Below are 24,710 nucleotides of genomic sequence, written 5' to 3' on the forward strand. Positions count from 1 at the left end.
GCAGCCCACCAGGCTCCCCATCTCTGGGATTCTCCAGGCAAGAACACTGGAGTGGGTTGCCACTTCCTTTTCCAATGCATGAAAGTGAAAAGTCAAAGTGAAGTCGCTCAGTCATGTCTGACTCTCAGCGACCTCATGGACTGCAGCCTACCAGGCTCCTCCGTCCATGGGATTTTCCAGGCAAGAGTACTGGAGTGGGGTGCCATTGTCTTCTCCGTTAATCATTGCTAGACATATTTATTATGAGATGAAATGTATTAAAGGCTCCTAAGAGCATGGAGTAAGGAAAAGAAGCCAGCAGAGTTCACACTGCTTCCTCTAGAAAGCCACTCTAACCTCACTCAGTCTATATAGGTATCCCTCCTATGTGCTCCAAATTCTCCCTGAAATTCCCCTTTCCAGAACTTGTCACACTGTATGGTAACTATCTGTTTGTATATCTGTCTCCTCCACTGAAACTCTAAGTCCCATAAGATACCAAAGCATGGTGCCCATCTAGGTAACTGCACATCAAGCCCTGGGTAATACCTTCTTGCACATCCAATAAATAGGATCTGTTGTCAAATGTCCCTACTAAAAAGCAGAAGAATACACTTGAAAGTCTTAGGGTCTCTCAACATCATTCTTTCCTCTGGTATCTGGAAAGACAGGAAGGGCCAATAGCTGTAAGAAAAGATAAACAGTCAGGAAATGGTTAAGTACAGAAGCAAAGAAAGTTGGTGAGCAACAGTTCCATTGTTTTGGCTAAAAGAGAACAGGCACAATTTTCATGTTTTCAAAAAATACTTCAATATTTTTTTCAAGAGGTAATCTTTTTTAAAATTTTATTGGAGTATAGTTACTTTACAATGTTGTATTGGTTTCTGCTGTAGAGCAAAGTGAATCAGCTATACGTATATATATCCCCTTTTTTGGATTTCCTTCCCATTTAGGCCACCACAGAGGACTGAGTAGAGTTCCCTGTGCTGTAGATTCTCATTTGTTATCTAGTTTATACATAGTATCAATAGCGTGTGTATGTCAATCCCAATCTCCCCATTTATCCCATCCCTCCTTTCCTCACCTGGGTCCATACATTTGTTCTCTATGTCTGTGTTTCTATTTCTGTTTTGTAAATAGGTTCATTTGTACCATTTTTCTAGATTTCACATATATGTGTTACTATACAATATTTGTTTTACTGACTTACCTGACTTTGTATAACAGTTTATAGAAACATCTTTGTCTATGCAAATAGCATTTTTATAAGAAGTATTTATATTATCTGAAAAGCACTCCACTACTGAAGTATCTTAACAGCTGAACATAGAGACTAACAAATAAATCTTGAAATAGTTAAGAAAATCAAAATAATTACCATGGAAAAGCGATGAGCCTCCATAGATAATGAATTTCTCAAGGGGGAAGGGAGGGGCTGTTAGAGTTACAAAAGTTCATTAACAAAACTATTTTTCTTATTTTACAACCAACTTTAAGAGGAAAAATTATTCTTAGTATGTGTATTCATAGACAGTAGAAACATAATTGCTAAACAGCCTTGGTTAGTTTTTTTTTTTTTAATTTCCAATAGATACCTATAATATATCCATAGTCTTTTATGAAGAGATCATGGCTATATCTTAGCCTTAAAATAAATTCATTTATTTGGTAATAATTTGGGGGCTGGAAGAAGTCATATCTCACACACACATAGACAGACACAGACACACACACACACTTAAGCACCAAATTTATCATAAATGATTTTGACTTGGCTTATAACCTCAGTAGTTCAGAGGCACACAGATATATCTTATCTCATCTTGTCCTAATAAGTAGCACTGGTCGTTGCCTACATGCATTTTACCCAAGCACATCACAAAGGGAGAGACTCAGGACTTTGAAAAAAAGGCCTCCTCAGCTTGCCTGTCTGCAGCAAGAACCGTGTACATCCTATTTTGTTTTCAGTAACGTGCTAGTGCATTCAGCAATGGGCATCCCTTTCCTCTTCTGCTTTATTAAAAAATGCAATTTGACCAATTTGAAATGCATTATAAGCATTTCAGTTCCTGAGAAATTCAGGAATTCAGTTCCTAAGAAATCTGCGTTTGTTTTTTTTAATTCCTCTCTCATGGCATAATTTTGCAAAATAACTCCCAACCAGAAAATGACTTCAACCTGCTGCCTGAACTGTACATTTATTTGTTCACTTATGCCAGGAGAAAACTAAGCTAAGTCAAGTGAGATACATGTGCATGGTTCTAGAAGGATCATTTTAGAACAGCTTCAAAACAGACTCTAATTCAAAAATGCCTCTGTCACTTAGACCCACATGGAGAAGTTACCAGCCTCACAAAATGTGATTGAGTAACTGAGTTGTGTCAGTGCTGGAAGTGCTGCAGCCACCATGGCTTCCTTGCTGGGAGAGGGAGGAGGAGATGGAGGAGGAGCAGTTTATCAGAAATAACTTCAGGGAAGAAGCCATCAAAGTAGACCTACAAAGCCCACAGGCTATTGATTGCAGATCTGGCAAGGCTGCAGGCCATTCTCATTGCAGGCAGGGCACCGCAGGGCCCGATAGGACTCCTTAAATCTGTTGGCCAGCATCGAGAACTTGCTGCCGTGGCACAGAGAGCAGGTGGCACTGCCCGACCCTCGGCAGTGGAAACAGTTGTCCTCGGGATGCTCCCCTTCCTGCAAGAGACAGGTCAGGGTTACATTACAGCAGCAGTTTCAATCCATCGTTCACACGCAAGTCAACACAGCCCTGGGAACCTGCAAAGGCTGGGTCCGTGTTAAAGGAAAGTGCTTCCCATAAATGCCAGTGAGGGGAACTGGCTAGGAGCACAGAACAATCACAGCACTTTATCAGAGATTAACCCAGAAGACCTCTCTAAGACTGCAGCCCCAGCCACCAGGCCATGCACTCCCCAACTGGACCTTCATCTCTCTTGTCACTATCTGACATGTTATGTCTGTGTCTGTAAGGGAAGGACTTCCTGTTTCTCATTGCCAAACAGAAGACACCTGTAGAACTCCTAGAAGGTGCCAAGCACTGTTCCAAACCCAGGCTCTCAGCAGTAAAGGTGCAGAGTCCTAACCACTGGACAGACAGGGAATTCCCTGGGTGCTGTTCTAAGAGTTCTATCAACAACTCATCTAATCCTCACAATACCCCTGTGAGATAGTAGAAGTAGTACCATCCCTATATTACAGATGGAAAAAAGAGACCTTGAGAAGCTCAGTCGTATGCCAGTGGGCACACAGCTTGAAGAGGAGGAAGCAGGCGTGGCTCCTAGACAGTCGGGTACTTGAGATCTGTACTCCGTAGACTCTGTATGTTACCCCTCATCGCAGTCACCCAATAGCAGGTGCTCTAGGTTTTTCTGTGTGCCTGAGTGGATGCATGAGTGAATGTTGCAAACCTTCAGAGCTTAGAGCTGAATTCCAGCAGTACTTTATCTTTATTCTTTGAGAACCATGACAGAGCTCGGTGATTAAAGAGCTTTGTTCTGAAGTCAGCAGCCTGGAGCTGAGGCCTGCCTCTGACATCAACTGTGCACCTTAGACAGTTCCCCTTAACCACCCTAAATCTGTTTCTTCATCTGTGATCTGTGGCAAGAATACACAGAAGAACTATACAAAAAAGATCTTAACGACCTGGATAACCACAATGGTGTGATCACTCACCTAGAGCCAGACATCCTGGAGTGTAAAGTCTAGTGAGCCTTAGGACACATTACTATGAACAAAGCTAGTGGAGGTGATGGAATTCCAGCTGACTACTTCAAATCCTAAAAGATGATGCTGTTAAAGTGCTGCACTCTGTATGTCAGCAAATTTAGAAAACTCAGCAGTGGCCATAGGACTAGGAAAAGTCAGTTTTCATTCCAATCCCCAAAAAAGGCAGTCCCAAAGAATATTCAAACTACTACACAATGGCACTCATTTCACACGCTAGCAAGGTAGTGCTCAAAATCCTTCAAGCTAGGCTTCAACAGTGTGTGAACTGAGAACTTCCAGAGGTACAAGCTGGATTTAGAAAACGCAGAAGAAGCAGAGATCAAATTGCCAACATCTGTTGGATCATAGAAAAGCAAGGGAATTCCAGAAAACCATCTACTTCTGCTTCATTGACTACACTAAACCTTTGACTGTGTGAATCACAACAAATTGTGGAAAATTCTTAAAGAGATGGTATACATACAACCTTACCTGCCTCCTGAGAAACCTGTATGCAGGTCAAGAAGCAACAGTTGGAACCAGAAACTGAACAAAGTACTGGTTCAAAATTGGGAAAGGAATATGCCAAGGCTATATATTGTCACCCTTCTTGTTTAATTTATACACAGAATACATCATGTAAAATGCTGGGCTGGATGAATCACAAACTGGAATTGGGATTGCCAGGAGAAATACCAACAACCTCAGATATGCAGATGATACCACTCTAAAGGCAGAAAGTGAAGAGGAACTAAAGAGCCTCTTGATGAGGGTGAAAGAGGAAGTGAAAAAACTGTCTTGAAACTCAGCATTCAAAAAACTAAGATCATGGTATCCTGTCTCATCACTTCATGGCAAATAGATGGGGAAGCAATGGAAACAGTGACATATTTTGTTTTCTTGGGCTCCAAAATCACTGCGGATGGTGACTGCAGCCATGAAATTAAAAGACACTTGCTCCTTGGAAGAAAAGCTATGACAAAAACCTAGACAGCATATTAAAAAAGCAGGGATATCACTTTGCCAACAAAGGTCCATCTAGTCAAAACTATGGTTTTTCCAGTAGTCATGTATGAATGTGAGAGTTGGATCATAAAGAAGGCTGAGTGCCAAAGAACTGATGCTTTTGAACTGTAGTCCTGGAGAAGACTCTTAAGAGTCCCTTGGACAGCAAGGAGATCAAACCAATCAATCCTAAAGGAAATTAATCCTGAATATTCATTGGAAAGACTGATGCTGAAGCTTCAATATTTTGACCACCTGATGCGAAAAGCCAACTCATTGGAAAAGACCCTGATGCTGGGAAAAATTGAGGGCATGAGAAGAAGGGGATGACAGAGGACGAGATGGTTAGATAGTATCACTGACTCAATGAACCTGAGCTTGAGCAAGCTCCAGGAGATAGTAAAGGACAGGGAAGCCTGGCATGCTGCAGACCATGGGGTAACAAAGAGTCGGACACGACTTAGTGAGAGAATAACAACCTCTGATCTCGGCAGGTATTGCTTACTTCTCTGAGTAGCTGGAATATTAAATGAAGCTACGTAAATGCTATAGTATATTATCTGACATAGGATAGGTTCTCCATCTAAGTCAGTCATTTCTAAAACTTGCCAGTAAATCTGTAGGCCTTGACTGCCCTCCTCCTAGGGGCACCAGAGTGTGTCCCTTGGCTATGGTCATGCTCTTCCTTTAAGACAGCTCAAGGAAATTTGCATGCCATGACCATGCACAGACCATGAGCCTTCTAAGAAATAAGGGGCAATACCAGATCAATACCAGGTGGATTCAGCACCAATTCCTGTCTATTTCATCTTCTGAACATCTCTCAAAGCTGTCCCATTTCCCCTTTTCCATAATCACAATCCTAATCCAGACGCCTATCAATTCTGGCATGAATTCAGCAGAGTCTCTGCCTCTGGTCTTGTGGGATATTCTCCTCATAGATGCCAATCTCATGAAGCTACTTACAGCTGTGATTGCCACATAGAAAGCACCCAAGAAACCTTGTATGAACACCTGCCCACCAGATCAACTTCAGGTTAAAACCCAATCTTCTTATATGTACATTCTCAGTTACTTCTTTTATCAGGCTCTCATTCTTGGGTATCTTTCTAGCTGGTCTGGAGGGACCTTTTCCCACTCTCAACCCAGCCAACTCCTGCCTGTTCTCAGAAGTCAGCTCAGCAGCCCTTCCTCCAGGAAGGCTTACCCACTCACACTTCCAGACCAGGAGTTCCACCCTCCTTTATTACCCCCAGCCTGGGAGGTCTCACATCCCCCTGAAAGTTCCTGCTGACTAGATAGGAAGTGCTCCAGGCTAGTTCCTTTCTCCATCATTTCCTGAGGCAGCTTAAGCCTGGCACAGTAAAAAATTAATAAATAAACAAAACAACAATTCTGGAGAGCTCTTACTGATCTTAAATTCTAGGAACTAACAAGAGAGCTGAAGTCCACTGGGTGGCTCAATCAGCTAGCACAGCTTTCTTTGGTAACCCTAGAATAAAAATCATCTTTGACAAGGGAGGCCTAAGTTCTGAAAATAGCCCCATCGCACTGCAAAGTGCCTAAGAAGATACTGAGTTTTATTTTATTTATTCTAGATGTAAGGAATGGAAGTGATTATCCAGCTGACAAAAATCCCAAATGATATTCAAGCACCCTTTATAATATTTTATTGATTGTTGCCATATTCTGATATATTAACAGTGGGGAAATTTGTTTTCTTCCCTTAAAGTATGCAAAATAAATATTTGTTGTTGCTGTTCAGTCACTAAGTCATGTCTGACACTTTGCAACCCGATGGACTGCACTATACCAGGCTCTTCTGTCTTTCACTATCTCCTGAAGTTTGCTCAAACTCATGTCCATTGAGTTGGTGATACCATCCAACCATCTCACCCTCTGTTACTCCCTTCTCTTCATGCCCTCAACCTTTCCCAGCATCAGGGTCCTTATATATATATCAGGGTCTTATAAATATATCTGCCAAAATTAAATTGCCATGCTCCTTTTTTTTCCTCCCAAATCCACTGTTTTTCTTTTGAACTTGATTCCACTAAGACTTAATTAATTATTTATTTGTGGCTGTGCTGAGCAGCAGGCAGGATCTTAGTTCCCTGGTCAGGGATCAAACCCATGTCCCCCAAATCTTAACCACTGGACTTCCAGAGAAGTCCTGTGATCTCAGTGAGATTTTAATGATATAAGTCAATGTTGTCAAAGAAAATACAGTAAAATCCTACCATAATGCTATACATGCAATCCAAAAATTCATTTGGATAGAATGCCAGGGTAAAAGATTAACTAAATGACTTGGTGAGCAAGTCATAAGGAACAAGAACAAATCTCAGTCAAATCTCATCTTATGTCACTGGTTATATGATGCATTGCTAGAGGTTTCACTGGAGTTTCCACTCTTAGCCTAGTTACCACACTTCTTTCAACTGTTTCTTCTCCATATCCTTTTTAATTATTCAGTTAATTCAACAGGTATTTATTCAGCCTCTGCTCTATACTAGACATGCATGATAGCATCTGTCTACCATTCTCGATATTTTAAAAAATTCTCCACAGAAAATATTTAGTAAAAGAACATAGAGCATAGCTGCACAGCATAGTTTAGGGTCTAGAACCCACAAACCTACCCAAAGCATCTCGCACTAGTTCCATGACCAAGAAAAGGGCTTTCATCGAAGACTCAGCCTTTAAGATGGGAATCAGAGCCAATCTGGGGGTTGATGAGCAGAGTGATTAAGGCCAGACGGACCTGAGTTTGACTACTGACCCTGGTAACCTCTGGCAAGTTACTTAATTTCTCTGAGCCCTTATTTCCCCAGCAGCAGAATGAGGCTACAGATAATAACTACCAAACAGAGTCCTTACAAGAATGAAATGGACTATTGCACGGGCATGATGCCTGGCTAACATGAACCCTCAAAAAACGGCAGGACTTCCCTGGTGATGCAGTGGATAAGAACCTGCCTAACACCGCAAGGGGACACAGGTTCAGTTCCTGGTGTAGGAATATTCCACATGGCACAGAGCAAGTAATCCCATGTGCCACAACTACGGAGCCTGAGCTTTAGAGCCCGTGAGCCGTAAGTACTGAGACTGCACTCTAGAGCCTGAGAGCGGCAATTACTGAAGCCTACGTGCCTAGAGCCTGTGCTCTGCAACAGGAGAAGCCATTGCAATGAGAAGTTTGAGCATCGCAGTGAAGAGTAACCCCTGCTTGTCACAGCTAAAGCCCACACAAAGCAATGAAGACACAGAGCAGTCAAAAATAAATAAATAAAATTTTAAAATTATTTAAAATTTTTGTATTAAAATGGTAGCTATTATTACTATCATTTTGTTTCAAAGGTAAGATCACATAAAGCATAAAGAAGTCCAGATGACTTATGGTCTCAAGCCCACTGATTACAAGGCCAGATTTTTCCTCTTCTACTTTTCCCTGTGGCTCAATTCAATTATTCCTCTCCTTTCCTTTTGTAGTTAATACAGAGGTTCAAGTTTAGCCTGGCTTTTAGCCTGGCCCTGCTCTTTCATCAAGGAAGACCCTACTGTCTCCCTGTTCCATATAATACAACAAAGAGTCTCTTGGTCAGAATGGACTCCTTGATGTTCTCTGACCCTGTATTTTAGAATAAAAGTTGTCTGGGCATTTACTGCATGAGAGATGGGGCAAACAAATAACAATTTAAAACAGAGCTTAGAGGACAGGCAAGTGAAGTACAACCTTTCATGGGAACTTTTTGCTACACATCTCTGTCCTAGTTTATGGCATTAGAGCCAAAAAAAAAAAAAAATACATAGTTCTCTCCAGATGGAATTTAAAGGTAATTGTCATGGCAGGGCTGTTGTTGCTTTTTCATTCAGGCCTGCAGTGTGACCTGCATTTCTGGTCCTCTTCTGAAAATACATGTTCTTACAAGTTACAATATGGTATGGAAAAAGAAAGAATTAATGAATTTCAAAGTGGGATGGTGTGGGATGGTGATGCTTAGTATCACAAAGGTTAGCTGTCTGCCTTTCTGCTAGGCTAGGTTCTGAATAGTACTATAGAGAAGGCAAACTATTTCTTATCATTTGGCCCTTAGTTCCAAATTCCACAAATATTTACCTACTATTTACTGAGCACCTAATTAGATGCCAGGCTCTATTTTTTTTTTTTTTTTGGCATTGGAACTACTATGTCACACCTGACACAAGCATTCTCCCTGCCCTCACAAAGACCAAATCCTAGTGAGTAAGAGCAAGCATTAACCAAACAATTGCACAAATAAATGTAAATTACAAATGTGGGGGCGGGGAGCACAGGAACTTGAGGAGTCCATCCTCGTGGATTTTTATCCTCACAGAAGCCAGGAGAAGTCTCTCTGAGGAAGTAATGCCTGCCCCGAGATCTCAAGGGGCTGTGGGCAAGGAGGTAGGGAGTCCGGAGAATATTCTAGGAACAAGGAAGTAGGCTTTGGTAGGAAAGAACAAAGAGCATCTGAGGGGTAAGCAGATGGGCAGTGGGTCTGAGGCAGAGAGAATGAGTAGAGATCTGTTTAAGTCATGAGGCTGAAGAAGGCAAGTCCACAGTGCTTTCTAAAACTAGTGAGGAGTTTCAGCTTTATCCCAAGTGATGAGTGGCCAACTGAAAGTTTTGGGCTGGGGGAAAAGATGAGGAAGGGGGTCACATGATCAGATTTGCATTTCAAATTTATCTTATCAAGTATGAGGTCAGGTCTGAAAGAGACAGGAATGGTTGTGAGCAGAACTGGAGTCTGGTCATGGCCTTCTCCTTCCTGTCCCCTAAACCCTCCCAGGGTGGGGATATCACTCAAATGTGAGGAAGCCCCTGGCCCATTTTGTCATGGGAGGTTCAGCTTCAAGTTCCAGGAGATGGACTCTAAAGAGGGAAAATTCATTTCTGCTGTTTCCTAAGCTTTTACTGTCTTTGCTTACATTCACCAAAATTGCTTTTCCCACTCTCAGCTTCACACTGTGAACTCCTGAATGTCATCACCTTCCTGCTCGTCTGAGCATGTCTAAGCAATGGCTTCTAAGGAGTGCACACCTTTGAAAGGTGTGAGGAGAAAAAAACATTTGAACTATTATTTATCTTACTTTTTGAAAAGAATGTAAGAAGCTTTAATAATATTTTCAAAAGAAAATGTGATATCCATTTTTAATAAGCAAGGTGACACCAGCACCCTCACTAGGTTGGGCTTAACTTAACAAATGTAGCACCCAAGAGACCCTGTTGCATGCATAATGTAGAGTTCTTTCACTTTACATAAAGTAACAATGACAACCCTGCTCTTTCACTCACTTTCAGCATGTTACAACATGTTGTGGTTCACGAATTTCTGGTCTAGTGGACTTATAGACGTTATTGCTTAGTTTTAACTAAACTAATCTCCATGAGAGAGTGCCTGAAGAACTGTGGATAGAGGTTCGTGATTTTGTACAGGAGGCAGTGATCAAGATCATCCCTAAAAAAAAGAAACACAAAAAGGCAGAAAGGTTGTCTTAGGAGGCCTTACAAATAGCTGAGAAAAGAAGAGAAGCTAAAGGCAAAGGAGAAAAGGAAAGATATACCCATTTGAATGCAGAGTTCCAAAGAAATGCAAGGAGAGAAAAGAAAACTTTTTTCAGTAATCAATGAAAAGAAATAGAGGAAAACAACAGAATGGGAAAGACTAGAGATCTCTTCAAGAAAATTATAGATACCAAGGATACTGAAAGAGAAACTCCCCAGGTCAGTAGGTGCCCAATATGCTACTGGAGATCAGTGGAGAAATAATTCCAGAAAGAATGAAGGGATGGAGCCAAAGCAAAAAGAATACCCAGCTGTGGATGTGACTGGTGATACAAGCAAGGTCTGATGCTGTGAAGAGCAATATTGCATAGGATCCTGGAATGTTAGGTCCATGAATCAAGGCAAATTGGAAGTCGTCAAACAAGAGATGGCAAGAGTGAATGTCGACATTCTAGGAATCAGCGAACTGAAATGGACTGGAATGGGTGAATTTAACTCAGATGACCATTATATCTACTACTGCTGGCAGGAATCCCTCAGAAGAAATGGAGTAGCCATCATGGTCAACAAAAGAGTCTGAAATGCAGTACTTGGATGCAATCTCAAAAACGACAGAATGATCTCTGTTCGTTTCCAAGGCAAACCATTCAATATCACAGTAATCCAAGTCTAGGCCCCAAGTAGTAACGCTGAAGAAGCTGAAGTTGAACGGTTCTATGAAGACCTACAAGACCTTTTAGAACTAACACCCAAAAAAGATGTCCTTTTCATTATAGGGGACTGGAATGCAAAAGTAGGAAGTCAAGAACCACCTGGAGTAACAGGCAAATTTGGCCTTGGAATATGGGATGAAGCAGGACAAAGACTGCTAGAGTTTTGCCAAGAAAATGCACTGATCATAACAAACACCCTCTTCCAACAACACAAGAGAAGACTCTATACATGGACATCACCAGATGGTCAACACCGAAATCAGATTGATTATATTCTTTGCAGCCAAAGATGGAGAAGCTCTATACAGTCACCAAAAACAAGACTAGGAGCTGACTGTGGCTCAGACCATGAACTCCTTATTGCCAAATTCAGACTTAAATTGAAGAAAGTAGGGAAAACCACTAGACCATTCAGGTATGACCTAAACCAAATCCCTTATGATTATACAGTGGAAGTGAGAAATAGATTTAAGGGCCTAGATCTGATAGATAGAGTGCCTGATGAACTATGGAATGAGGTTCGTGACATTGTACAGGAGACAGGGATCAAGACCATCCCCATGGAGAAGAAATGCAAAAAGGCAAAATGGCTGTCTGGGGAGGCCTTACAAATAGCTGTGAAAAGAAGAGAAGCAAAAAGCAAAGGAGCAAAGGAAAGATATAAACATCTGAATGCAGAGTTCCAAAGAATAGCAAGAAGAGATAAGAAAGCCTTCCTCAGTGATCAGTGCAAAGAAATAGAGGAAAACAACAGAATGGGAAAGACTAGGGATCTCTTCAAGAAAATCAGAGATACCAAAGGAACATTTCATGCAAAGATGAGCTCGATAAAGGACAGAAAGGGTATGGACCTAACAGAAGCAGAAGATATTAAGAAGAGATGGCAAGAATACACAGAAGAACTGTACAAAAAAGATCTTCACGACCCAGATAATCATGATGGTGTGATCACGGACCTAGAGCCAGACATCCTGGAATGTGAAGTCAAGTGGGCCTTAGAAAGCATCACTACGAACAAAGCTAGTGGAGGTGATGGAATTCTAGTTGAGCTATTCCAAATCCTGAAAGATGATGCTGTGAAAGTGCTGCACTCAATATGCCAGCAAATTTGGAAAACTCAGCAGTGGCCACAGGACTGGGAAAGGTCAGTTTTCATTCCAATCCCAAAGAAAGGCAATGCCAAAGAATGCTCAAACTACCGCACAGTTGTACTCATCTCACATGCTAGTAAAGTAATGCTCAAAATTCTCCAAGCCAGGCTTCAGCAATATGTGAACCGTGAACTTCCTGATGTTCAAGCTGGTTTTAGAAAAGGCAGAGGAACCAGAGATCAAATTTCCAACATCTGCTGGATCATGGAAAAGCAAGAGAGTTCCAGAAAAACATCTATTTCTGCTTTATTGACTATGCCAAAGCCTTTGACTGTGTGGATCACAATAAACTGTGGAAAATTCTGAAAGAGATGGGAATACCAGACCACCTGATCTGCCTCTTGAGAAATTTGTATGCAGGTCAGGAAGCAACAGTTAGAACTGGACATGGAACAACAGACTGGTTCCAAATAGGAAAAGGAGTTCGTCAAGGCTGTATATTGTCACCCTGTTTATTTAACTTATATGCAGAGTACATCATGAGAAACGCTGGACTGGAAGAAACACAAACTGGAATCAAGATTGCCAGGAGAAATATCAATCACCTCAGATATGCAGATGACACCACCCTTATGGCAGAAAGTGAAGAGGAACTCAAAAGCCTCTTGATGAAAGTGAAAGTGGAGAGTGAAAAAATTGGCTTAAAGCTCAACATTCAGAAAACGAAGATCATGGCATCCGGTCCCATCACTTCATGGGAAATAGATGGGGAAACAGTGGAAACAGTGTCAGACTTTATTTTTCTGGGCTCCAAAATCACTGCAGATGGTGACTGCAGCCATGAAGTTAAAAGACGCTTACTCCTTGGAAGGAAAGTTATGACCAACCTAGACAGCATATTCAAAAGCAGAGACATTACTTTGCCAACAAAGGTTCGTCTAGTCAAGGCTATGGTTTTTCCTGTGGTCATGTATGGATGTGAGAGTTGGACTGTGAAGAAGGCTGAATGCCGAAGAATTGATACTTTTGAGCTGTGGTGTTGGAGAAGACTCTTGAGAGTCCCTTGGACTGCAAGGAGATCCAACCAGTCCATTCTGAAGGAGATCAGCCCTGGGATTTCTTTGGAGGGAATGATGCTGAAGCTGAAACTCCAGTACTTTGGCCACCTCATGCGAAGAGTTGACTCATTGGAAAAGACTCTGATGCTGGGAGGGATTAGGGGCAGGAGGAGAAGGGGACGACAGAGGATGAGATGGCTGGATGGCATCACTGACTCGATGGACGTGAGTCTGAGTGAACTCTGGGAGTTGGTGATGGACAGGGAGGCCTGATGTGCTGCGATTCATGGGGTCGCAAAGAGTCGGACACGACTGAGTGACTGATCTGATCTGATAGATACCAGGGAACATTTTATGCAAAGATGGGCACAATAAAGGACAGAAATGGTATGGACCTAAAAGAAGCAGAAGATATTATGAAGAGGTGACAAGAGTACACAGAAGAATTGTACAAAAAAGATCTTCAAAACCCAGATAATCACGACGGTGTGATTACTCACCTAGAGCCAGACATCCTGGAATTCGAAGTCAAGTGGGCTTAGGAAGCATCACTATGAACAAAGCCAGTGGACGTTATGGAATTCCGTTGAGCTATTTCAAATCCTAAAAGATGATGCTATGAAAGTGCTGCACTCAATATGCCAGCAAATTTGGAAAACGGTGGCCACATTGGTGGCCACAGGACTGGAAAAGGTCAGTTTTCATTCCAGTCTCAAAGAAAGGCAATGTCAAAGAATGTTCAAACTACTGCACAATTGCACTCATCTCACATGCTAGTAAAGTAATGCTCAAAATTCTCCATGGCAGGCTTCAATAGTACATAAACTGTGAACTTCCAGATGTTCAAGTTGGATTTAGAAAAGGCAGCAGAACCAGAAATCAAATTGCCAACATCCATTGGATTATCAAAAAAGCAAGAGAGTTCCAGAAAAACATCAGCTTCTGCTTTATTGACTACGCCTAAGCCTTTAACTATGTAGATCATGATAAATTGTGGAAAATTCTTCCAGAGATGGGAATACTAGACCACCTAACCTACCTCCTGAGAAATTTGTATTCAGGTCAAGAAGCAACAGTTAGAACCAGACATGGGACAGTGAACCAGTTCCAAATTGGGAAAGGAGTACATCAAGGCTATATATTGTCACCCTGCTTATTTAACTTATATGCAGAGTACATCATGAGAAACACTGGGCTGGATGAAGCACAAGCTGGAATCAAGATTGCCAGGAATCAATAACCTCAGATTCGCAAGTGACACCACTCTTATGGCAGAAAGCAAAGAGGAACTAAAGAGCCCGTTGATGAAAATGAAAGAGGAGAGTAAAAAAGTTGGCTTAAAACTCAACATTCAAAAACTTAAGATCATGGCATCCAGTCCCATCACTTCATGGCAAATAGATGGGGAAATAATGGAAACAGTGAGAGATTTTATCTTCTTGGGATCCAAAATCACTGCAGATTAAAAGACACTTACTTGCTCTTTGGAAGAAAAGCTATGACCAAACTAGACAGCATATTATAAAGCAGAGACATTACTTTGCCAACAAAGGTCCGTCTAGTCAAAACTATGGTTTTTCTAGTAATCATGTATGAATGTGAGAGTTGGACTATAAAAAAACCTAAACACTGAAGAATTGATGCTTTTGAACTGTGGTCTTGGAGAAGACTCTTAAGAGTCCCTTGGACTGCAAGAAGACCAAACCAGTCAATCCTAAAGGAAATCAGTCCTGAATATTCATTGGAAGGACTGATGCTGAAGCTGAAACTCCAATACTTTGGTCACCTGATGCAAAGAACTGACTCCTTGGGAAAGACCCTGATGCTGCGAAGGACTGAAGGCAGGAGAAGAAGGGGATGACAGAGGATGAGATGGTTGGATGGCATCACCGACTCAATGGATGTGAGTTTGAGCAAACTCCAGGAGTTGGTGATGGACAGGGAAGCCTGGTGTGCTGCAGTCCATGGGGTCTCAAAGAGTCAGACACAACTCAACAACTGAACTGAACTAAATCTCCATGAAATCTAAAGACAAGTAGCTTTGTTAGATTTCTTCGGGGAAACTGTGGGTTGAGCATTAACCAATAATAGAAGCACAAGCAAACCCATAAGAAAAGGACAGAGGTAATTTTTTTCTTCCATGTCTAGAACAGGCTGCTCTAAGCCACACTGCAAAGTGAAAACAATAAACACCTAATCAGATCTTTAAAGAAATCATTCAAAATAATTCAAATTGTATTTGCAATATGGACTTGTAACTATTATTGCTAACAATAAAATCTGATAAAACACTAAAATAAAAGAAAGTTAAAATTCCTCAATATCATTAACATTTAGACATCATAGGTATTCATATTAAACCGTACATTAAAGAGTACACAATCAAAACAATTTGGAGGACACAGCTCTAGGGCCAGCCCTGCACAGAGCAGTGAACTGCGGGGACACACCTGTGGGTACTGGTTATGGGGGAAGGTGCCTTCCATCTCTGGCAAAGGACCATGGTTCTGGTGTGCACAGATTTCTTCTTTGCTCATCAGAGACTCTTCCTCGGCCTCCTCTTCCTTTTGGAGCATTTTCCTCATGAAATCTCTCTTGTCCATTGGAGTTCGAATGATTTTCAGGTTATTCGTGTAGATGATTATCTTTCCAAAATCTATAATAGGTGGGGACTAGAGACATGAAGAATGAGCTTGGTGATGCCCCAGTCACCAAATACAGGGCTGCAGAATCCCTTCAACATCCCAGGAAAGATATATACCATCCATCCAGCACTTGGGGTCCCATCACAACCCCAAACTATAATTCATTCCCTGGATTCTCTGTTCTGTCTGAAAACAAGGGATTGAAACTGGGTCTCCCACACTGTGGACAGATTCTTTACTGTCTGATCGCCAGCTTCTTATTTCCTGTTGATGGTAACCAATCAGAGCTGAACTAATCACATGACTACAATGTAGGGCTCTGCAGGACAAGGTCCTGAGCTTCTATTCTTGCTACATACCATGGGAGCTGGTGCAGGGCTGGGCAGAGTGAGAGATTTACACATATATAGGAATGCTTTTAAAAAATAAATCTCTCAGAAACCAAATTATTAGTTATGCTTCTTAAACAATTTACCAGTTTATGTAATTAATTAGGGATAAATTTTAAGTTCTAACTTTTTTTGTTTACTGCATAATACATCACTTGAAAATACCAAGGAAATATCCTTTTGTTTCTAAAGATGCATGAGTGGAAGTAATGCTAGCTGGCAGTATTTGATTGTAAGAAATCAATAAATTGAATTTTTTAAATAAATAAACCTCTCTCCAAAATTTTATGCATAAGTAATAATGTGTGTGTTAGCCACTCAGTCATGTCCGACTCTTTGCAATCCCATGGAGTGGAGCCCACCAGGCTCCTCTGTCCATAAAATTCTCCAGGCAAGAATACTGGAGTGGCTTGCCATTCCCTTCTCCAGAGGATCTTCCCAACAAGGGATTGAAACTGGGTCTCCCACATTGTGGACAGATTCTTTACTGTCTGAGCCACCTGGAAGTCCTATTAGTAATAATAGTAGATACAATTTATTGAATTCACTATTAGTGGATAGCATTTATTGAACATCAGGCATCATGCTAAGCATTTTACAAACATTACCTCACTTCCCTCCCTAACATCCCTATGATACTGATGCAACGATTTCTATACATTTTACAGAAGAAGAGACTGAGGCTCAGTGAGGTTAAGAGCTTTCCAAAGTTGCAGTTATTCAGGGTTTGTGGCTGGAATTTAAACTCAAGTCTGTCTCACTCTAAGGTCCATATTCTTAGCACCTACACTATACTGCTGCTAAGTCACTTCAGTCGTGTCCAACTCTGTGTGACCCCATAGACGGCAGCCCACCAGGCTCCCCCGTCCCTGGGATTCTCCAGGCAAGAACATTGGAGTGGGTTGCCATTTCCTTCTCCAATGCATGAAAGTGAAAAGTCAAAGTGAAGTCGCTCAGTCGTGTCTGACCCTCAGCAACTCCATGGACTGCAGCCCTCCAGGCTCCTCCGTCCATGGGATTTTCCAGGCAAGAGTACTGGAGTGGGGTGCCATTGCCTTCTCCGAGCACCTACACTATGCTATTCACAAACAGCCCCTCCACCAAGTAAGATTAAACATATATATGTTGTGTGTGTTCATTATTCATATATGATCAACATTTTTATGTCAATTAAAATACTGTCTGTGCATGCTCAGTCATGTCCAATTCTCTGCAATCCCATGGACTGTGGCCCATGAGGTGCCTCTGTCCATGGGATTTCCCAGGCAAGAATACTGGAGTGGGTTGCCGTTTCCCTCTCCAAGGTATATTCCTGACCCAGGGATTGAAATTGCATCTCTTGCACCTCCTACATTGGAAGGTGCATTCTTTATCAGCTGCACCACCGGGGAAGCCTGCAGCATCATTATTAATAGCTTATGTCCCCGTCTATAGATTTATCAGGTGTTACTTCATCATTTGCTGAGAAACAACTTGGACAATTTTACAGTGCAGTAGAGGAGTCCGGGCAGGAAATGTTTAGACGTCAGTTAACTAAGAACACATACTTCTTCACAGATAACTTAGAGGGGAAACAACACTATATCCCAATTCCACCATCCACGAGATACAGGAGAGCCATTTGGTCTCTTAGGACCTCAGTGTTTTCATGCAAATGGGCTGGCAGCCAAATGGTGGGCACCATCACAAATAAAGTAGTGATTAAAATATACAAATATTTCCATACTAGCTGATAATCAGGTGCTGTCCTGAGACTCCTGAGCACCTTCCTGTTTCTCAAACTCCTTTCCTGAGGGAGCCTCTCTCACCCACAAACCGAGCGGTGTAGACATTAATGCTCAGGAACCCAGGTATCAGGACCCTGCCCCAACATTCTCCTGACTTCTGAGCTGACCTCAATGTTCCTGTGGTTAAATGTTTTAACTCTCATCCCTGAGGCTAATTATATCAACATCTAAGGGTGAGGGCACAATGAAAAATACGTTAGAGTGTGCAAAAGCTGAAGATACTATGCAAATGATGTTTTTACTGCAGTTAGTATTAATCACGCTACATAGCTACGTTCCCCAGCACGAAATGTTTTGCCCTGCTTTTACAGAACTATATAAACCAAATCTGTTTACATGCCACAATTAAGCAGTCTCCTATTTAGCCCTCATGCATTCAGGCACAACCCGGCTTGAGCAGGACTTCAATCTTCAGGTCCCCTTCCTTGAAACACCCACAGAGTTTTCAATAATTATTAATGAAGCCACAAGCTTCCTACCTGGCCCTGTATCCTCTCCCTCTTGTCAAGGGATCATGTGGCAGCTTCCATTTCCTATTGTTTGATGCATGCTGGGTTCCTGTTTCACACTCTGGACTATCAGTTTCTGAGCATCAGAAGATAAAGATGGTGGTACCTTTGGAAGGTTCCATTTCTATTTCCAGTAATAGCCGAAGAGGTTCAATTACTCAGAAGTTTTTTTCATACAAAAGGCTAGTTTTTCAAAATTCTTCACATATGAAAAAAACAAACAAACTTCACTTATCTGGCCCAACCTCCTGTCTCTCAGCTGGACAACATCTGAGACACCCAGGATAGTAAATGTATTTTTAATATACTCCCAAGATGGAGGATCCCAAATTACCTTTAAGGTGTGTTTATGTTTCCGTTACCATGACAGCCAAGTTCTTCCTTGCATCTAGGTGTAACTAAAGTTCACATTATCCAGTTACACTCCAGTGCCTGTGAGAAACACTCACTCTTACATTATAGAGGGTCAGGATAGAGCCAGGACGTTTTTGTTTTATTCCATAATCCCAGAATGTCAACTTATATAAGATTAAGTATTCATAAATACTCTGATGTCAAAAGCAATGGGACTGGGATTGCCATTCGGGGAGCATGCAACCTTCCACTGCTCTGTGTTTAAATGCAGACATGTCTTGTTGGGACTAGGAACTCAATATGCTTTGGAGGTGGACAAATCTCAGTTCAAATTCTGTTTGACAACCATGTGAAGTCTGTAAGTTATTTAACCTCCATGAACTTCTGTTTTTCCAATTTGTTAAACTCTTCCTCCCAAAATTATTGTGAGGATGAAATTGCATAACAGTACAGAAAGTTCATGTTCAATAAATGTTTCTTTCCTTCCTCCTCCCCGCCCCCACCCCCACCCCCCTTTTTTGGCTGCTCTAGGTCTTAATTGTGGCATGCAAGATCTTTAGTTGCAGCATGCAAAATCTAGTTCCATGACCAGAGATGGAATCCCAGCCCCCTGCTTTGGGAGCACGGAGTCTTAGCCCCTGGTTCACAGGGAAGTCCCTCCGTTTCATCTTTTTTAATGACCCTAGGCAATGGCACCCCACTCCAGTACTCTTGCCTGGAAAATCCCATGGACAGAGGAGCCTGGAAGGCTGCAGTCCATGGGGTTGCTAAGGGTCGGGCACGACTGAGCAACTTCACTTTCACTTTTCATGCATCGGAGAAGGAAATGGCAACCCACTCCAGTGTTCTTGCCTGGAGAATCCCAGGGACGGGGGAGCCTGGTGGGCTGCCGTCTATGGGGTCGCACAGAGTCAGACACGACTGAAGTGACTTAGCAGTAGTATACTTAGGGTAAGGGCTTCCCTGGTGGCTCAAAAGCTAAAGTGTCTGCCTGGAATGCAGGAGACCTGGGTTCGATCCCTGGGTCGGGAAGATCCCCTGGAGAAGGAAATGGCAACCCACTCCAGTACTCTTGCCTGGAGAATCCCATGGAGGGATGAGCCTGGTAGGCTACAGTCCATGGGGTCGCAAAGAGTCGGACATGATTGAGCGACTTCACTTTCACTTTATACTTAGGGTAAAGTGCTCAGTGGTAAAGAATTGCCTGCCAATGCAGGAGTCACAGGAGACGTAGGTTTGATCCGTGGGTCAGGAATATCTCTTGGAGGATGAAATGACAACCCATTTCAGTACTCTTGCCTGGAAAATCCCATGGACAGAGGAGCCTGGTGGGCAAGAGTCCATGGCATCAGAGTTAGACATGACTAAGCATGCACACATACATATACTTCAGTCAGTTTCAAATCCTTAAAATATCTGTTTATAAGATTTTCTCTATCCATCACATTAAATTTTAAAAGCCTCAGTATTTCCTTAATAAGAGCCTGGTCATTGTCATGGTAGGTAGCACGTACTGAGCAGATACAGTGTGTGCCAGGCACAGTGCTAAGTACTTTCAGGTCTTTGATATTTTTAATCATCACAATAATCTCTGCAAGCATGTACTTTTATTATCACAAGGTTAAGTGGCTTGCCCAAGCTCACAGAGTAAGTGGGCTGGACGGACATCAAGTCCAGGTTTAACTGACATCAGAGCCTTGCTTTTTATGATTATTATTTTATTATGATAAAATATCAATGGCACCCCACTCCAGTACTCTTGCCTGGAAAATCCCATGGACGGAGGAGCCTGGTTGGCTGTAGTCCATGGGGCTGCTAAGAGTCGACATGATTGAGTAGCTTCACTTTCACTTTTCACTTTCATGCATTGGAGAAGGAAATGGCAACCCACTCCAGTATTCTTGCCTGGAGAATCCCAGGGACGGGGGAGCCTGGTGGGCTGCCGTCTATGGGGCCGCACAGAGTCGGACACGACAGAAGTGACCTAGCAGCGTACATAAAAGTTACCACTTTAACCTTTTGTAAGGCACAATCCAGGGGCATCAGCACTTTTACACTGCTGTACAGCCATCTCCACCACCCACGTCCAGAACTTTTTCTCATTTCCAAACTGAAACTCTGTACTCATTAAACTCCACCTTCTGCCCTCCCTAGCCCATGGCAAGCACCATTATACTTTCTGTCCTATAAATTTGACTGTGCTAGTACCTCATACAAGTGGAATCATACAATTATCTTATTGTGACCAGCTTACTTCACTTAGCATAATGTCCTTAAGATTCATCTGTGTTATAGCATGTATTGAAATGTCCTTCCTTTTAAGGCCGAATAATATTCTATTGTATGTATATACCATGTTTTGTTTGTGCATTCATCTATTGATTGATATTTGCTTCCACCTGTGGGCAATTGGGCTGCTATGAACACTGGTATACAAATATCTGTTCAAGTTCAGAGCCCTTCTTTTTAATTGCTGTGCTTAACTGCTACCCAATGTTGCTGCAAAGCCAATATTTACTAAGGGTTATTTCACAGTTGGATTCACTATTGAAAAATCATGACTTCCCAGCTCTCATTTCCTTATTTTTCCCAAGCACCACATTAACAACCTATTTCAGTGGGTAGTGCTGCAAAAATCCAACCTGACCACTCTCACACCCAGAGACTGGCTAGCAGCAGGATGTGGCATTTGTTCATGCCACAAAGAAACCAAGGACAACCAGACCAGGCAGAAATCAAACCCTGAAACTGGTCTAGAGAGCACCGTGTTTAAAACCACTGTACGGTGCTGTCAGTAAGACTGAGGCGTCTGGTTTTATTAAGTCCATGCCTAATCACACCTTTACATAAATGCCAAGTGTGACACATGACTGATGAAGGTCAAACAGTTCAATACTATAAACCACGGACTTGTGCAAAGTTTGTATAAACTCTGACTTTATAAATTCTAAAACTACAAATGAGATATGATTAAAAGAGGTACTGTAAGTACAAGATATAACCAAGTACCCAGGACATAATAATCACTTGAAAAAATGGTTACTATTATAATCATTATCATCACTATTATTAATGGTCTTATTCTCTTAAAAAGAACATTCCATAGGGCCAAGAATATACGGAATTAGAAGACCTAAATTTTTATTCTAACTCTGTACCTAATGAGTCTCTTACAACCTGGAACTCAATTTTCCTCATTTGTAAAATGGAAACGACTCTACATTTTTCACAATCTTTCTCCTCAAGGTTGTGGAGAAGACCCAATGAGGTAGAATGCAATTTTAATGCAGAAGTGCCTTAATGCAGAGAAGGCAATGGCACCCCACTCCAGCACTCTTGCCTAGAACATCGCATGGATGGAGGAACCTGGTGGGCTGCAGTCCATGGGGTCGCTAAGAGTCAGACACAACTGAGCGACTTCACTTTCACTTTTCACTTTCATGCATTGGAGAAAGAAATGGCAGCCCACTCCAGTGTTTTTGCCTGGAGAATCCCAGGGATGGGGGAGCCTGGTGGGCTGCCGTCTATGGGGTTGCACAGAGTCGGACATGACTGAAGCAACTTAGCAGCAGCAGCAGCCTTTAATGCAGAAGTCACTCCACTAACAAAAGGAATTGTTCATTCCAGCCCCCTTGAATATCAAAAAGAAACCTGGTATTATCTTCAATAAATGTGGACATGCTCATAATTAAACTTATACTAATGCCAACAAGGCCAGTACATTTGTCTGCTATTGCTATGTAACCTGTTTCCTTAGGAAAAGAACAATATAAATGATTAGAGAGTAATGACCTGAATTTTACACTTTAAAGATGAAAACATATCCTGGTGTGCTATTCATTAATAACATGGTACATTATATAATTGCACTTAAGCTTTTTTTTTTCAAGGCATTCATGGTCCTCCTGCAGCAGAGAACACATGCACACATCCTGTTAGTTTGTGGAAATCAGTGAATAAGTTCCAGACTCTTCTAGCTTCAAAGAAAATCACGTATGGGCTTTTGATGATCTTTGGTACTGAAGAAAATAACTGAAATTCACAGATAAAATACATGTTTTTATCTAACTATTAGCTCAAACGTCTTCCATATGTAACATTTCCTCTAGCTGATCTGCTTTTTCCATTTCTTCCCAGGGTTCCACCCACCCAGGATTCCTGCTAACAAGCAATGGAAAGGCAAAAGAAATAAACAAGCATTTTTAAAAAGCAGGCAGCAGGAGGGAGGTAAGAAACAAAGCAAGATATGGATAAACCATAAATTAAATAATCGGCTGGAGTAAAGTAAGCACCTTCAAACGCTTAGCTCTTCCAGGAAAAAGAACAACCCATTGCAGCATAATTTTCTAAAACGGCAGTCTGGCAACCTGAAAACCGCTGTATCTCTATTTCATTTACTTACCAAGACATCCCAGCTGAACACCCAATTACAATTTGTTAACCTGGATGGAATTTGAATACCAGCTACGCTTTTTGCACTTTCCAACAAGTAGTCAACAAGAATGTTATTTTTGTCCCAGAAATATTCTGATGGCAGCTTTGCATTTGGTGTGTACCTATAGCTGATTGGGCTTCCCCGGTGGCTCAGCAGTAAAGAATCTGCCTGCAATGCAGGAAATGTACAGAAGACGTGTGTTTCATCCCTTTGTCAGGAGATCCCCTGGAGGAGGTTATGGCTACCCAATCCAGTATTCTTGCCTGGAGAATCCCATGGACAGAGGAGCATGGTGGGCTACAGTCCATGAAGTCGAAAAAGAGTCAGATATGACTAAGTGGCTAAACAACAACAAAAGCTCTGGTTGGTACCCAAGTACAAGCAAGATACAATCTGAAACATTTAGGTGTTTCTCTAACCGCATTTTAGTCCTTACAGCTTACACACCAGGGGCAATACCAACCTTATGGTCATTGGCCTTGTAATCATTGAAGAAATGCTGGCTCCCCGCCAAGGTGTAGGCACTACCCTCTCGAAACACGCTGATCCTCTGAGCAGTCAGCTTGGGAGAGTACGGCTGGGGCTTCGGGACTTCCCCAGATCCGTAAACACCATCCATTGGTTCAAGGGACTCTTGGAGGAAACTGTGAGGGTATTCCTCCTTTGGTGACTCTAATTCCTGCCCGTCTTCAAAGACTTGCTTCAACACACGGCCACTGTAGGAGGAAGATATTTTAAATCGGACTTTCCGGGGTTTGCCGTCACTCTTCTGGGTCAGCTTCTTCTCGGGGTCCTCCATCAGCAAAATTTTCACCCTGTGGTTTCCAGGCTTCGGTGTAGCAGTGAAACTTGGGGCTCTGAGAAAAAGGCATTTTATTTTCACTCCTCCTGCATATAATTAATTCAAGTTGGTGCTGGGGTGTGCTCAGTTTACAGCAATTGACACCCACACATTAAATATTGATAGGCCTCCATGCAAAGGCAGGCGATTGCAGGTTTATGGAGCGGATGGAGCATAAGACAAGGCTGGGTGCCCCCTGAATCCCAAGCTCACCCATAACTTCACCCCAACCTCAGCTTTTCTTAACGTGAGCATGAGTAGGTTATATAGACTAACAACTAACCACTTCAGTAAGGATCAGTTAGCAAGGGTCTTGTTATTCTTACCAACCAAGACACTTTACCGTCTGAGCCACCAGGGAAGTGATGATAATTATGACCTAGTGAGCATTTAAGAGGTGCCAGAGATTTTATATGCATTATCTTACTTTGTTCTCACAATAAACCTGCAATGAAAGTGTTGTTATATGTGTTTTACAGAAGGGAAAGCCAGGCTCAGAGCAGCTTCTTTGTTTGTTTACTCTATTCCAGCAAGTAAGTGATGGAGCGGGGATTTGAACTCAGTTCTTAAGTAACTCCAAAACCCGTGATTAGTCCACCACGCTGAAAGTTTTCAAATCGTGTCTCATGGAGCCCTAGACAAGGAAGCCACAGG

The 24,710-nt window shown here is 42.0% G+C and overlaps 1 protein-coding gene across 1 annotated transcript; it reads right to left on the reverse strand.

The window, feature by feature from the left end:
* Window positions 1–1,619: 1,619 nt before the first annotated feature.
* GRXCR2 (glutaredoxin and cysteine rich domain containing 2) lies at window positions 1,620–24,066 on the reverse strand. Its single transcript, XM_086413662.1, has 3 exons — window positions 23,679–24,066; window positions 15,547–15,768; window positions 1,620–2,673 (listed from the first exon to the last, which is right to left on the reverse strand). Exons 1-3 carry the CDS (start codon window positions 24,012–24,014, stop codon window positions 2,491–2,493), a joined length of 741 nt encoding a protein of 246 aa, XP_086269788.1. The 5' UTR covers window positions 24,015–24,066; the 3' UTR covers window positions 1,620–2,490.
* Window positions 24,067–24,710: the final 644 nt, after the last annotated feature.

This window comes from Bos grunniens, chromosome 7 (genome assembly GCF_055505025.1).
Source record: "Bos grunniens cultivar Pamir isolate PY7600 chromosome 7, Bosgru_T2T1.0, whole genome shotgun sequence".
Classification (NCBI taxonomy): Eukaryota; Metazoa; Chordata; class Mammalia; order Artiodactyla; family Bovidae; genus Bos; species Bos grunniens.